We start from the raw sequence: 17054 nt of genomic DNA, 5'->3' as shown, positions 1-17054 counted from the left end.
AGAACTTGGTAACAGAACTGAGTGAGTCATTTTGACTGGAGATACCAATCTAAAAGTCAGAGTACAAAAGCTTAATTCCTGAAATAGTTCCTTGAGTGCTGGATTTTGAATTAGCTGTTAGGGGTACAAAAAATGACACTCCCTCTCTCTTCACATAAAACTTATTAGCGATTCCACACTGAGAGTCAGAACAACATCTCTTTGCTCTCTGGCACCAAGAGTTTCCGTATCTCTGCCTTACAGTTGGGAATCTTCCAAAACGTGGGGGAAACGTTTGGAGTGGCACTTTCAATTATGCAACAACCAATTTGTGGAATGTGCTGTCATTAGATAGTTGTTGTCATCAGTATATTTGAGGATGTATTATTTTTGCATTTTTTATAATGAACTGTGACTAAAACGAACTATAAATATATTTATGAAAAGCCTAACCACCGAAGACTTCTAGTTCGTGGATGAGCCACCATTCTGGTGGCCCTAACCATAGACATATGTCTATGGCCCTAACCCCAACCCCAACTTTACGGGAAGTACTTTTAGCTTGTTGCTATGACAACGTTGCTCCACCAGCTAGCTATCTCTGTTTCACCAGGATACACTAGAGCGGGGGTTATGAAACGTAGCTGTGCTAACTAGCTGTCTAACTGCTTATTTCTCCCTGTTTCGCTCTCGCATATGAAAACTAGCTAATAAAATGGTTTAAAGGACAAAGAGACGCGCGAGTGTACGAACGATGGTACGTATGAGCCCTCAAGCGTGGCTGGCGCCAGCTAGCTGCTCTGGAGATGAGATGTTATGACCACTGGCTAAATATCAGGACTAGCTCGACAGACGAAGAGATCCATTAACCAGAACTCGTTATAACGAGTTACCCAAAGTTAACAAACTGACCAGCTAGGTTATATGTTGTTGTACATCCGTAAATATGGCGTTAGCTAAGAAATCACGTAATCTAACCGGCTAGCTGCTAGCAGCCCGATATTTCAGGGCAAATCTCACATTGTAGGTTTATAATAAGTCTGTATTAGCTAAGAAGTTAACCAAGTCAGCTAGATGTCCCCTTTAAGGCGGTCAGATTTTGTATTTTTACTTTTTAAGTGTTTATTTTAGCTTTTAGCAGCCGAACAATCATAACTAAACTTGTGCCGATTCGTTTGTTTTTCAGCCATGTCGTTGTACATTAAACCACACCTACGTGTCTTACACTGTCATTTACCCCCCACCCTCCAGGTACCCCCGTCGTGGGCTCTGCCCCTGCCGCTCCCCGCCGTTGTCATGGTTACGGTTGGGCTGTACATGCTGCTGCTGGCGGGCGTCCTGTGGTGTCACCGCTGTCTCAGGGTCGGTGTTGCGAGGGTTTGTCGTTTTAACGGGAAAAGGAACTACACCGCGCCGCGCAGCCACGTTTTCTCGGTGATCTGACTCTCTCATTGTTTCTTTGCAGCCCCAGTGCAGTTCCCAGTGTGCAGACTGCTGCCCGGGCGTGTCCGCGTTTGAGCGCTGTTACGTGTGCGCGCAGTCGTGTGACTGCCGCCCCCCGAACCTGCACGCGTGTCTCGATCACTCCTGCCCCTCTCCCAGCGTAAGTGCGCGTGGAAATGGTATTCATTTCTTTACTTTATTTCTTGGGGGGTAAAAAAAGATGCATTTCAGATATGAGATCAGCACGTCCTCTTATACAAAGAGAATGTACAATGTTTACCTTTACCCCAAACCCTTTTAGAGTCGCTCCTTTTAAAATAATTTGAAGAACACCGGCCATCATAGATCCTCGAGCTTCATACTTTTCCTGACATACGAAAACACTCTTCGACCCAGTGAAGAACTTCGTTTTCAAATGCTACATTTCACGGTATCTTTTATGTAGTGAGGATCTGTGCTAAGTCCACGTGATTTGAGTGTTGTGTTTAACGTTTCGCCTCCTCTATCGCAGTGTGTTGTCTGGGACTGTGCCTGCACGTGCCAGCCTCCGGAGTGTGACTCCGTCAACTGCATTTGCTTCGAGATCAAATTCAGATGAAGCCCCGTGGGAGGAGCGCGCGCATTTGTACTTGCAAATCTCCCATATGAGAGTCATATATGATACACTATACTATGCTATGCTATACTATACTATACTATACTATATATAGTATAGTATACCAGGCTGTATTGATGGGCACATGTTCACCTCACCAAATCTGGCTCTCACTGCAAAAGGTTTGGACACCCCTGTAACTAAACATAGTTACTAGGGGGATAGTAGGCCACCTAGTGTTGAGATCTCGTTGCTCATACCTGTTAAAATTATGAGCTTATTCGTCGGTCACGAGGAAAGATAGTTTGCCAAAAAATTAAAATAACAAAAGCAAATAACGTATGTACTAAGAACATTATTGAGTGACACACGTACTTTATATATGAGAATGTGAGGGGAATCATATTACAAATTCAGACATGGAGATGGAGACAGAATTTACCTTTATTTGTTTTTTGCTGAATTGAACACTTTTTGACCTGTATTTCAAATGTACAGATAAGTGTGTGAGTGCCATTGTCATACCTCTGTTTCCAAAGTGTTTTTAATTTAGCCCTTGTGCCTCTGATTCTGGGTTGTGATACTTTCTCTTGTTCTCACTGAAAATATCTGCATAACTGTTCATAAACCCTGAACAGGAGCAACCATATAATTTTAAACTTCTGGTCCTGAGACTTTTCTGGCCCTCAGCCATGAGTAAGTGAGTCAGTGCTGTTAATATACTGTGTTCTGTATTTCAAAAACAAATTCTATCCCATATATTTCTTCTGTGATACTTGGTCAAAACACCTGTTTTCTAACATGTAATTTTGCAAATATTTTTACATTTTTATTTTTATATTAATTATTTAGTCTTTGAAAAGGAAATAAATATTTTTCTTATTTTGTGTTTTATGTGTATTCCGATTCCACAAAACAAGTGGAGTTTATGACTCTTCATTAACATTACATCTATGGTTCTTTGTGAACCCATTTTGACCACTATATATATATATATATATATATATATATATATATATATATATATATATATATATATATATATATATATATATATATATATGGGGCTGTTTTGCTGCTTCAGGACCTGGAAGACTGGAAGACATTCTCCTCCAGGATTTTTTGGTAGACATCGGAATTCATAGTTCCATTTATCACAGCCAGTCTTCCAGGTCCTGAAGCAGCAAAACAGCCCTAGACCATCACACAACCACTCCCATATTTTAATGTTGGTATACTGTTCTAAGATGAGGTTTTACTTTTAGATTATCATTCCTTAGGAAGATGATAAGACTTTGAGGGCAGCCATCAATTCTCTAAGTACTTCTTCTATAGCCTAAGTCTTTATTGAATCAGTACTGTCGTGGAAATTTTCTGAAAATGGATGAGGACTCAGACATGGTTAAAATTATTAATTTATTAAAATATATAAATAGGACAAAGACACAAGACTGACGCAGACATGAGAGTCTCATCTAAACATAACAACTCTGAAAGCAAGGCAGTCCCCCTGCTTATATACAATCCTAAACACAATTCAGCAGTTCTAGCAAGCAGGTTATCTTAAGCACAGCATGTTCCAAAACATAGGTGCCCAGCAGGCTACTTTGTCTCACATGTGTATCTCCTAATATGGACTTCCCTAGAGTTAGCGGAAGAAATTGATATATCAGTTGAATGCAGAGAAAACTAAATGGCCCAAGTAGCCTAGTGATTACCAGTTAACAGAGTGCTCTTACCCTTTGCACTCCCCTTGTATAGCACACATGCATAATATGAACTAAACATAAGTACATGATTACACTGAAATACACTTCATTATTGTCTAATCAAATTACATGTACTAAATCATAATGTTCATAATGAGCTCTTATAATCTAAATGACATGACCTAATCAAGAATGACATAATTTCTGTAACAGTACCAACCAAAAACATCATGACATTGGCTTGGTGCAATGAGTACAATCAACTTACAACCCCTCAACTACACTGTCAATATCAGCCATAACATCATTGGCCAGGAACAATCTCTAAGCAGAATTTACCAGACAAAAGCCAAATAAGTGAGGAACCCATCTATATTACACTGTCAATCCCTCTGGCAAATATAACAGGTCACGAAGTGTCATGGCAACAGCATCAGGAACCCTGTTTCAGTGTGTCATTGGTTGTTGTTTTTGGTTCCGTTTTGTTTACTTGTTTTGCCTTTTGAACTCCTAGATAGTTTTTTTTCACTGTATTTTTTATACATCAATGACTTATTTATATATTTAGTTGTTTATGTGTTTATTGTTCTTTTGGTGTGTTTGTCTTTTACCACTTGACAAATGAAGTTCCTAATGGAAAATGAAGTATTTGAATTAATGAATTAATGAACTTAGTCGGCCAGCAGAGGTCAGTCTTTATCCACAATGTCCAAGAAGGTTGCTTTAAAAAGTGTCATCTTATATCTTATGTGAGCTAGTTTACAAAGGAATTCATTTCAACAAAACAGGACACACTGGTTTATGTAATCAGTTGTTTGTAATTGATGTGATCCTGCTTGGTTGCCATAAAAACCTGAAATATGGACCTATTACTACAATCAGGAAAAGTAGCAACAACTTTTGGAAAATGTATATCCAGCACCACTGCAGTGTATATCTGTTCGGTTTAGGCTGTGGTGATTTTGGCACTAGACCTTAGCATAATAATATACTAATTTAAACCACCAAAAACAAAATGGACTAAATGGTCTAATAAACATTAAGAAATGGTAGCGTTCTCATATCATAAAATGCTTTTCAACACCTTTAAACATCTATGACTGGTACATTACAGGAGAGTCCGAGTATAGTTCTAAAGAGTTGCACTGCAGCAAAGCTTTAGTGATTAGTAACATTGGATTGATCATGCAATAAACCTGGAGTCCAGTGTGGTTTGTTGAACACACCTGATTCAACCAAAATGAGCAGAACCATCACCACAGTCACCAGGTTTAGGGGGTTTAACTGAACAGAACCACCACCACAGTCACCAGGTTTAGGGGGTTTAACTGAACAGAACCACCACCACAGTCACCAGGTTTAGGGGGTTTAACTGAGCAGAACCATCACCACAGTCACCAGGTTTAGGGGGTTTAACTGAGCAGAACCATCACCACAGTCACCAGATTTAGGGGGTTTAACTGAACAGAACCATCACCACAGTCACCAGATTTAGGGGCCTTAACTGAGCAGAACCATCACCACAGTCACCAAGTTTAAGGGGTTTAACTGAGCAGAACCCTCACCACACTAATCAGGTTTAGGAGGTTTAACTTTGCTGGACTCCACAGCACTTTCACACCTCTGCCATATTGCTTCATATTTTCTCACCTTTCATGGCAAGTTTATGATAAGAGTATCATATGTGCATAAGTCTATTTTGAACCTGTTCACACCATCTGTTGAGCAAGTTGATCCTTGTCTTTTAACACTATAGCATGGACATTTGTATGTTAACAGAGGTGTGGGACTCTCCAAACACTCACTGGGCTTCTCATGATGATGCGATGATGTCACCCTCCCCACATTTATATAACCTGCTGTGAGTTCACTGCTACTAATTGGTTGGCTTCTTCTTGAAGAATGACAGACCCTTATTAACAGCTGTTTTATGCAAATTATTTAAATGTATGTCGGTATTAAACACATGATCTGAACTACTGTGGACAAGCTGATGTCTAACACCTCTTTTTTTCTCATATAAACTCCTCCAGGATCTATGGTTAGTATCCATGGTAACCCATGGTCAATTCACAGTTTAAGTATCAGGTTACAATTTAGTTAGTGGTTTAGTGTTCTTAGATGAGCTCATTTATTTTTGTTTTGTCTTTGTTTATGTTATACATGTCCATGCATGCTACCTTAGCTAAAATAATCATCATTTCCATTTGGAGGGTTTCTTCAAATTAAATTGTTGCTGATTTACACTGAGAGATGTCAAGTGAGTTACAGCAAGTGTATCTGCCTGGTGTGATCAGAGTCTCTTGCCTGTGTGTGTACATGTGCATGGCTATATGCAGTCAGATGTGAGACTGTGAAATATGGCCTGTCTGAGCTGTCTTCATTCTCTCTCCACACACCACGTGTGCCTTGCAGGGTTCATTCTCTCCCCACACACCACAAGTGCCTTGCGGGGTTCATTCTCTCCCCACACACCACGTGTGCCTTGCAGGGTTCATTTTCTCCCCAAACACCACTTGCGCCTTGCGGGGTTCATTCTCTACCCACACACCACGTGTGCCTGGCAGGTTTGCAGAGCTGCTCTGGCGTGAGACGCCTGCCCCTCTCTGTCTGCTGCAGGAATGTCCACCATGAAATGCAACCCTGACAAACATGTCCATGAAAACAAAGAGACCAACGCCAGCCAAGGACAGAGCAGCCATAAACTAACCCCCACCCCCTACTGAACGCCCGGGGAGTCGAGTGTATCCACACACACACACCTATAGAGCCGGGTGGTGCATGCCTGTGCACACACACACACACCTTTAGAGCATGGAGGTGCACACACAAGAGAGAGAGATAGCCTTAATAGAGAGCAGCATTGGCCTTCTAATTATTATTAGAAAAATAGTTTGGATGTGCGAATCCATGTAGTAACGTTAGACACGTCTGACTCTGCCCACTGGACCTCATCATCTAAACACAGACCATCAGCACTCAACACCAGCAGAACTCAACACATATGAACACTCATCCCCGTACTCACTCCCCGTACTCACTCTCCGTACTGTCCTCTCATACTGTCCTCCCATACTGTCCTCCCGTACTGTCCTCCCATACTGTCCTCCCGTACTGTCCTCCCCGTTCTGTCCTCCCCGTACTGTCCTCCCGTACTGTCCTCCCTGTAATGTCCTCCCGTACTGTCCTCCCCGTACTGTCCTCCCCGTACTGTCCTCCCGTACTGTCCTCCCGTACTGTCCTCCCTGTAATGTCCTCCCGTACTCTCCTCCCATACTGTCCTCCCTGTAATGTCCTCCCGTACTGTCCTCCCCGTACTGTCCTCCCCGTACTGTCCTCCCGTACTGTCCACCCCGTACTGTCTGCATGGCTCAAAGTCTTGTTGTGTTCATACACCCCACACACAAAACGAATCTCATAAAAGCCAAACTGATACGTGCTGTAAGGATGAAAATGACAATGGTCTGTTGATTTATCAAGTGCTACATAAGTGGCACTGCTTTCTGTGTTGAGTTAGTGACAACCACATGTGTGCGTGTGGGTGTACCTGTATGTGTGCCTCTGTGTGTGTGTGTGTGTGTGTGTGTGTGTGTGTGTGTGTGTGTGTGTGTGTGTGTGTGTGTGTGTGTGTGTGTGTGTGTGTGTGTGTGTGTGTGTGTGTGATTGTGTTTTCACTGTGTGGTGTCACAGTAAACAGCTCTGGTAGTAACACTCACTCCTCAATGACCCCCACATGTCTCCCACACACACAGTCCATTAATACCCTTGTGCCCTTTTGTCTCACACACACACACACACATACACACACTCTTATACAACAGCTCCCAAGATGCATTTGTTGTCTAATTGTACTCAAATGTGTCTAAAATATTTCACCAATGACCATGATAGCTGGCAAGACAGAGTTGGTGTTAACATCATTAATGAGAGGAACCACTGGTTTAGTATCAAACCAGCAGCACTGCTGACATCACCACGTCCTTTCTGACAGTGTTGTGCTGGTCATGATGCTGTGGAAGCGTAGACGGACTGCTAATCATCGCCGTGGGAGACGTCGGTGCGGACTGATCGCCGAGTCCTCTTGTGTTTGGGTCAAAACATGAGCAGTTGCTTGGCAACATACTTTCTGGGCCTTGTAAGGCTTGGGAGTAAAGCAATGGGGCCTGAACCTGCCAGACTAAAAATAACACACAAACAGGGAGGGGCGGGGCGTTGGGGAGGGGGCGGGGCATTTGGGGAGGGGCGGGGCCTGTGCTGGGATATCCTCTACCCTCTCTTCTTTCAAGAATACCCAAGGACATCCCTCACTATAATTAACTGGTGTTAGCAACTACTCCATCAGAAAGGCTCTCGTCCTGTAAGAGCCTCTAACAGTTTTTCACTCAGGCCTCATATCTGATCTGCTCACCAATACGCTGCTTCACAACTGTGTGCACACAGTCACACCATCGCATCTATGGCTCTGACATCAGTGCAGTTACCAAACACCATCAGCTGCATTCACTGACAGTGTAATGTCCTGTGGTTCTAGGGTTATCACTGCAGTCTCACACTTTACCTGTGATTATAATGACTGATTCCAGTTGCTCTATATGATTTGCTGTTAAATAGTGGTAAAGTAATAAATACATAAATACAGTAATAGGAATACATACAATAAAATTATATTCATAAATTTATTACATATCCATTTGGATAGGCAAAGGTGAACTCAATGCAACAGAAATTAATGAATGGTATTATAAAGAAAGTGTGTACATTCTCACTGTGTGTGTGTGTGTGTGTGTGTGTGTGTGTGTGTGTCTGTGTGTGTGTGTGTGTGTGTGTAGGTGGTGTTCATTACATTACTATCTGAATTAGTAAAGGCTTGGAAACAGAGCACCAGGAATAGGGACAGGGCTGAGATGGTGTTGAGAGTGTAGTACAATTCCTGTCCAACAACTGTCACAGGCGCACACACATACACACCCCTCACACATACCTCATGCAAACACACACACACACACACCCCTCACACACATACACCTCATACATACTTCTCTCTCACACACACACACTGCTCACACATACCTCACACACACACCTCATACATTCCACATGCATCTCACAAAGCCCCCCGCCCGGAAAGACGAAACACACAAGACCATCACACTTTAATTCCACCTGATCATCCTTCAACAGTGACATCACAGAGGAAGGAAGACAGAAAAATAAGCTGTAGTTCTTTCAGGAGTCACCGTGCCACTTACCATCATACACTAAATGATATCATGATTTATTCTGTCTTTCAGTCAGTCGCTCTGTCTGTCTGTAGGTTTGCGCCCCTGCCTTCCTTTGCCATACACTATTCTGAATGCCTTATCTTCCCTTCTCTTATCTATCCAACATTCCCTCTTTCTTTATTCTTCTCCTCCTCCTGTACCCCCTCCTCCACTTCTTCATGTGTCCGTGTTGGTGTCTCTGTTGTTATCCTGCAGGGATGCGCGCGCGCACACACACACACACACACACACACACACACACACACACACACACACACACACACACACGCAAACACACTTTACAAATTATATTTTTCTCTGTGGTTGCATGAGTGGTTTGACATTTGATACAGAACACACACACAGTCCTGATTTACTAACCAGAAATAACAACTATGGTGCTTTAGTCGATGCTCGTTTGTGGCCTGTTCTATGGATGCTGAAATATTACAGCTGAGTAAAGCTGACGCTGCACATTTATAGTCCTTGGATGCAGGACCAGGCCCAGATCTCCAGCCACTGGGACTACTGGATTACTGCTGACCACCATACTGGATGACACTGGAGCAGCCACAAGGACACCTGCAGCTATCTGTGGGCCTGGTGTGACCACAAAGTACCAAAGGTCACAGTGGAAAGGTTATAAGAGGCATGATCCCAAAAAAACAAAACAAAAAAAACATTGTTCCAAAAAGAGGCAGAATTTTACATGCCAGTCAAAAGTGTAAATGTGATTGGAAAGTGGTATTGATAAGTGGAACAGATATGTAAGTGAATCTTACTGATCACTACAAGGGTCTTTACACCAGGAAGAGTTTTACTGATCACTACATGGGTCTTTACACCAGGAAGAGCTTTACTGATCCCTGCAAGGGTCTTTACACAAGGAGTTTTACTGATCCCTGCAAGGATCTTTATACCTGAAGGAGTTTTACTGATCAGTACAAGGGTCTTTACACCAGGAAGAGTTTTACTGATCACTACATGTCTTTACACCAGGAAGAGCTTTACTGATCCCTGCAAGGGTCTTTTACACCTGAAGGTGTTTTACTGATCACTACAAGGGTCTTTACACCAGGAAGAGTTTTACTGATCACTACATGTATTTACACCAGGAAGAGTTTTACTGATCACTACAAGGGTATTTACATCAGAAGGAGATTAACTAATCACTGCAAGTGTCTTTACACCAGCAGGTGTTTTACTGATCACTACAAGGATCTTTACACTCGGAGTTTTATTACAGTCAGGGACCCCGTGGGAGAGGATTTGGTGGGGGAGGATTAATTCAGGTGGAGTTTTATTCAGTCAGGTACACAAAGTGGACAGACTGAGATACACTGATCAGGTGGGGGAGGATTCATTAAGGTGGGGTTTTATTCTCAGTCATCAAATTCAAACACACCCTGCCACAATTGCAGTTCTTGTAACAAATAATCAACAAATAATAAGTGACAAGGCATTTACAATGATGCAATACATGGACAATTACAGAGCATGTCCAGCATCATTACACCCCCTTTACACCCCCCCCCCCCCCCCCCCCCCCCACAGGCACACAGGCACACAGGCAGAGGACCAGGAGCACTGTCAACATGAGGGGCAAAAGAACCAACAGAATAGAACATGTAGAACAGTGCAGAACAAATGTTTGCTGAGATCATTTAGAGGGCTGGAGTGTTATATAGCCTGCATGCGTCTGTAGCATATGGAGAGCATTGTATAGTGTGTGTGTGTATGTAAGATGATCGTGGGGGATATTGAGTTAAATGTCATTGAGCCGCATGAGGCACGCGCCAACAGACCGATCTGTGGTAAGGTCGAAGGTCAAAGTACAGAACAGCAGCTGAACCCATGTGTAAAGCTGGGAGAGAAAGGAGAGCTGAAGGAAACCCCTTTGTTTTATGCCCTTTCTCCCTCTCTCCCTTCCACTCTACCTTCCACTCCCTCCCTCTCTCCCTCCCCTTCTCCCTCTTCCTACATCTTTCTCTATCTCTTCTTCTCCCTCCCAGTTTCTATCTCCCTCCCTCTCTTTCCCTCTCCCCCCTTTCCTTATCTCTCTGTGTCTCTCTGTCTCTCTCTCTCTCTCTCTCTCTCTCTCTCTCTCTCTCTCTCTCTCTCTCTCTCTCTCTCTCTCTCTCTCTGTATGTGTGTGGACGTACATGTGTGTTTTGTGGGGAAGATGTTTAAAGAGGCTTGCTAAACCTTTGGAGTCTTCTGGCTCACATTCTGGGTGTCTTCAGTCCAGTCAGAGAACACGTATCATTTCTCCTCCTTGTATTTAGTCTATAGTGATGCGGACTGACCCTGTTGTCATGGTACCTCCTCTCGAGTACACTCTTAACCCTAGTTATGTAGGCCTGGTGACTCCACCCCTGTGAAGTGCTGCAGTGCCCCCCACACTCTCTTACCTGGGAATTTACACCTCTCCTCTATCTACTTCTGTAACCCCCACACACCAACCTCTCTCTCTCTCTCTCTCTCTCTCTCTCTCTCTCTCTCTCTCTCTCTCTCTCTCTCTCTCTCTCTCTCTCTCTCTCTCTCTCTCTCTCTCTCTCTCTCTCTCTCTCTCTCTCTCTCTCTCTCTCTCTCTCTCTCTCTCTCTCTCTCTCTCTCTACTTCTTCAATGTCTCCGTCTTTCTCTCGTAACCCCCCACTCACGCAACCCCCTGCACACGTGTGTCCTCACTTTAGGGTGTTAATCCCCTGAACAGAACAATGTTCTTACTCACACACAGTCGTTTCTGTCCCTCTCAGTAATGGTAAGAACCTCCTTGATTAGACTGAGCCCTGATGACCCCTTGCTGATGCCATATGTATGCAGTAAGACCCTTGAGCCATCAGCCAAGGCACATGCCCTCGTCTCCCTCCATATCACACACCCTGTGTCCACACCACACACCCTGTGTCCACACCACACACCCTGTGTCCACACCACACACCGTTTCCACACCACACACCCTGTTTCCACACCACACCACAAAATCGGTTTCCACACCACACACTCTGTTTCCACACCACACACCCTGTTTCCACACCACACACCTTGTCTCCTAATTAAATACCCTGTGTCCACACCACACACCCTGGGTCCACACCACACCCTATGTCCACACCACACTGTGTCCACACCACATACCCTGTGTCCACACCACACACCATGTGTCCACATCACACACCCTGTGTCCACATCACACACCATGTGTTTCCACACCATAATACCAAGCTCCATACCATCCCCCTGCACTGAACATGCCAACAACAGACACCATTTTCAAACCCCACTTCAAGGTTAACCTGCCCCAGCAACCCTGCAGGCGGTCGCTAAAGCAGTCAGACACGTCGTCATCACCCAGTTACCCCTCTCCTCCCCTCTCCTCCACCAAGGCCTGCCCCTTAGCCCCATATATGCTACAGCACAGCCAATAGAAGGCCTCACGTGGGAGTGACAGTAACAAGGGGTCTTTGGGGCTTCTTTATAAAACTGTACAGAGATGAACAGGAGTTAGCACTTTTTATTTACACGGGCAGCAGGGGCAGAGAACGAGAGAGAGAGTGAAGAGAAAGAGAGAGAGGGAAGAGAAAGAAAGAGAGGGAAGAGAAAGAGAGAGCAGAGGCACTTATTTAGTCCCTAATCCTCTATCTGAGGAAGTGTCGGTGGTTCTTGTTTCTCTGTGTTTTTTTTTAGCTCAACAGTTCTAGAACGGACAGCAAACTGACCAAGTGAACACCCCCAAGGATTCAGAACTGACCGAGTGAACACCCGCGAACACCTGAACACCTGGTTGTGAAGCGTTGTTTGTGAACAGCGTGGTTCTGGTCACACAGTGGTTCTTGTGGTTATTTGTGAAGCGTCCCCAGGACCCGTGTGGATGGAGGGTGCTCACACCCAGGAAGCGGCCGTGTGCCTGGCTCACTTCAGCGTGAGTGAGGGTACAGGCCTCACTCCAGACCAGGTGAAGAAGAACCTGACCAAGTACGGCTATAACGGTGAGAAAGACACCAGACATATGGAGAGGTGGCTAGAGCATGAATGAGGGAAAAGAAGTTGTGTCTTTAAATAGACTCAACACTACAATAATATTCGAAGATACTGAGTGGAGAAATAAAACCGTGATTTTGCTTTCCATCAATACAGTGCTGTAATGTAATCAAATCAGAAGGGAGAGGGCAGAATGATCTGAGGAAGCAATAGCTATGGTTATGATAATGGATCAATGGATAAATGGTTATGGTTTGGTTATTATAATGGATAAATGGTGTAGGGAGTATGTAGTGGGCCACAACAGGGGGACCTTAGCCACCCAAATGTTGAGAGAGAGCAGAATGAGTGTGGAGGAGAATGATGATGGAGGAGAATTATGTGGAGGAGAATGATGATAGAGAGAATGATGATGGAGGAAAATGATGATAGAGAGAATGATGGTGGAGGAGAATGATGATGGAGGAGAGTTATGTGGAGGAGAATGATGATAGAGAGAATGATGATGGAGGAAAATGATGATAGAGAGAATGATGGTGGAAGAGAATGATGGTGCAGGAGAATGATGATAGAGAGAATGATGGTGGAGGAGAATGATGGTGGAGAATTACATTGCTATAATGATTAAAGGAGACATGTTTGTATCTAACAACTTCACGTCCACGTTGACAGCTACCATTTTCCCCAGTGCATGTGAGGATGGGAAGATTGCTCACAGCAGTCCCTTAGTAACAGGCAAGAACAGATTAAAGCACAGGAAAATGATGGTGAACGTTCACTGAGGTAGGAGAGAGTAAAGAGTGAGAGTAGCATGTGGCTAGGGCCATCTTTATCAGCTCAACCAGATGCCAGCATCACAGGCCCATGTCCAATACAGGACTAATCACTGCTGACACACCATGGTATGGCACAGCTGGGGGATTAGCTATATATTCACTTTATTAATATAGGCCCACAAGTAAGTATTAATGTGGGTATTAATATATTTGCGTGGGTATTTATGTTTTGCATTTAATGTGCAATAATTTATATATCAACTGCAAAACACCATGCAATAAAAAAATTATAATAATTGTGAAAATATAAGTAATTAATAATGTTACCTTTCTGTTCTTCTCTTGATCATTTCGCTATGACCGAATGGACCAATCACAGAGCTGCCTGCTGAGGAAGGTGAGTTCTCTTCTGACAGTTTCAGGAGTTTATGGTTGTTTTCAGTGTTTCAGTTTGTGTTTCAGTAGTGTGTTTATGTGCTCGTTTTCTCTCTTTCAGGTAAGTCAATCTGGGAACTGGTGGTGGAGCAGTTTGAAGATTTGCTGGTCAGGATTTTGCTGTTGGCTGCCTGCATCTCTTTTGTAAGTAAAACAAAATGTATCAACAAAGCAACCATATGCATTTTGTAGAATTATATCAGAGAAATTAGCCCTTGCCCCTTTCTTGCATTACTTCTTGGAGAAACTATTTTAGTTATCTATTATTTATAGAATTAGGACAGAGACTCCATTTCCCACATTGCCATGCCGTCCAGTCAATCAAAAAGCAACCCTTTCAACCCTGCAACCCTGAGCAGTGCATTGTGGGTAAACTATGTATTCAGTTGTCCATCCAGAGGCTACATGGTATACAGCGTTAGAGCAGACATAGAGTTCTCTCCCTCTCCCTCTCTCTCTCCCTGTCTCTCTTTCTCTCTCTCTGTCTTTCTCACACAGTCTCTCAATCATACACAGTCTCTCTGTCAAAAGATCCACTGGTTCTCTGGATTTTTGGTAAAGTGTTATTAGCCTTTTTGACTCAGCCATTAGGTACTGATCACAGTAAGACCTTATCGCTTGTACAATGTGTACAGTTAGAAAGTTGAATGGTTTATGAAGTTTCTAGGGTCTAGTCAGTTGAATCAGAACTTTTGCCTCCCTGTATAGATTTCAATCAGTGTGGTTCAGGGATAAGGAGGCCCGGGGAAGGTGTGTGTGTGTGTGTGTGTGTGTGTGTGTGTGTGTGTGTGTGTGTGTGTGTGTGTGTGTGTGTCAGACTCGGGTTTCCTTCCTCAGCTGATCTCCTCAGCCACCTGCACTGTGTGTATTTTAAGGTTGTTATGCGCCACAGTCCACAAGCTCTCTGTAAGTGACCCTTGTTCACTCAGTCATAATAACAATGGAGGATGAAAATACAAATCAGCAAATCCCACATGCAGTCTGTAGTCACACACCTTCTCCTCTACCTCCTCTTCTACCTCCTCCTCCACCTCCTCTTCTACCTCCTCCTCTACCTCCTCTTCTACCTCCTCCTCCACCTCCTCTTCTACCTCCTCCTCTACCTCCTCTTCTACCTCCTCCTCCACCTCCTCTTCTACCTCCTCCTCTACCTCCTCTTCTACCTCCTCCTCCACCTCCTCTTCTACCTCCTCCTCTACCTCCTCTTCTACCTCCTCCTCCACCTCCTCTTCTACCTCCTCCTCTACCTCCTCTTCTACCTCCTCCTCCACCTCCTCTTCTACCTCCTCCTCCACCTCCTCTTCTACCTCCTCCTCTACCTCCTCTTCTACCTCATCCTCCACCTCCTCTTCTACCTCCTCCTCTACCTCCTCTTCTACCTCCTCCTCCACCTCCTCTTCTACCTCATCCTCTACCTCCTCTTCTACCTCATCCTCCACCTCCTCTTCTACCTCATCCTCTACCTCCTCTTCTACCTTCTCCTCCACCTCCTCTTCTACCTCCTCCTCTACCTCCTCTTCTACCTCATCCTCCACCTCCTCTTCTACCTCCTCCTCTACCTCCTCTTCTACCTCCTCCTCCACCTCCTCTTCTACCTCATCCTCTACCTCCTCTTCTACCTCATCCTCCACCTCCTCTTCTACCTCATCCTCTACCTCCTCTTCTACCTTCTCCTCCACCTCCTCTTCTACCTCCTCCTCTACCTCCTCTTCTACCTCATCCTCTACCTCCTCTTCTACCTTCTCCTCCACCTCCTCTTCTACCTCCTCCTCTACCTCCTCTTCTACCTCATCCTCTACCTCCTCTTCTACCTTCTCCTCTACCTTTTCTTCTACCTCATCCTCCACCTCCTCTTCTACCTCCTCCTCCACCTCCTCTTCTACCTCCTCCTCTACCTCCTCTTCTACCTTCTCCTCTACCTCCTCTTCTACCTCATCCTCCACCTCCTCCACCTAAAGGGGGATGAGTGTGACTTAGACCCATGGAGAGGGATGGAGAAGTGTACGTAACTAGTGTAAAGGAGATGGAGTGATAGTGAATGGAGTGATAGTGAATGTCTTATTCTGTTATCTTCTGACATTGAGCAAAAGCACACATACGCACACACACACACACCCCAGACCCACATACGCACACACACACACACTTCCTACATGCACACACATACGCTTGTCTACAGTTGATGAATGCTGTTTTAATGGGTGAATGTTGGCCGTCAGGTCCTGGCCTGGTTTGAAGAAGGGGAAGAGACGGTCACGGCCTTTGTCGAACCCTTCGTGATCCTCCTCATCCTCATCGCCAATGCAGTGGTTGGAGTTTGGCAGGTAGGACACACGCACACGCATAGATACACATAAACTCAAAAACACACAAATACATGCACTCGCACGCAAGCACCGCAAAAACTGTGAAATAAATTAACACCTGCAATGTTTACAGTCCCACTACACAAATGAATACCATAGGAGTTGTTTTAACAGTTGCTTATTCAGACCCAACAAAGTCCACACAGACAACAATGCTCCAGTGGAAAGGGTGTACCCTGCTGGAAGAGAGTGGACAGAGGGTGTAGGAACTGAACTGGGCTGGGCTTTTGTCTCTGCAGGAACGGAACGCAGAGAGCGCCATCGAAGCTCTGAAGGAGTACGAGCCAGAGATGGGCAAGGTGTACCGTGCCGACCGCAAGAGTGTGCAGAGGATCAAGGCCAGGGAGATCGTGCCCGGAGATATAGTGGAGGTGTCAGGTACTCACCTGTAGGGAGCGAGGGACAGCAGAACAGCCAGAACGAGAGACACCACAGGGTGGAGGGTAGTGCATGGGTGTCAGGGAGAGGACTACACGTGAGCCCCATGTCCTTGAGAAAGACAGATCTT

General features: G+C 44.6%; 2 protein-coding genes across 3 annotated transcripts in view; both read left to right on the top strand.

The window, feature by feature from the left end:
* Positions 1-8: 8 nt before the first annotated feature.
* Positions 9-2862, top strand: LOC143503690 (uncharacterized). Its single transcript, XM_076995683.1, has 4 exons — positions 9-736; positions 1231-1341; positions 1445-1582; positions 1934-2862. Exons 1-4 carry the CDS (start codon positions 734-736, stop codon positions 2018-2020), a joined length of 339 nt encoding a protein of 112 aa, XP_076851798.1. The 5' UTR covers positions 9-733; the 3' UTR covers positions 2021-2862.
* Positions 2863-12490: 9628 nt separating this feature from the next.
* atp2a1 (ATPase sarcoplasmic/endoplasmic reticulum Ca2+ transporting 1) overlaps positions 12491-17054 on the top strand; it is a 15047-nt gene continuing 10483 nt past the window's right edge. The window contains exons 1-5 of one of the 2 annotated variants that reach the window (XM_076995675.1): positions 12491-12977; positions 14125-14142; positions 14242-14324; positions 16400-16504; positions 16786-16924. In XM_076995675.1, the coding sequence (XP_076851790.1) occupies positions 12860-12977; positions 14125-14142; positions 14242-14324; positions 16400-16504; positions 16786-16924 (463 nt within the window). In that variant the 5' untranslated portion in view covers positions 12491-12859. The remainder of the gene's footprint in view (positions 12978-14124; positions 14143-14241; positions 14325-16399; positions 16505-16785; positions 16925-17054) is intronic. The other variant, XM_076995674.1, reaches the window with a different exon arrangement.

The sequence above is a fragment of the Brachyhypopomus gauderio genome, chromosome 2 (genome assembly GCF_052324685.1).
Source record: "Brachyhypopomus gauderio isolate BG-103 chromosome 2, BGAUD_0.2, whole genome shotgun sequence".
NCBI classification, from domain to species: domain Eukaryota; kingdom Metazoa; phylum Chordata; class Actinopteri; order Gymnotiformes; family Hypopomidae; genus Brachyhypopomus; species Brachyhypopomus gauderio.
Note: the sequence above shows the minus strand (reverse complement) of the source record. Positions and strands in the feature narration are given on the sequence as shown.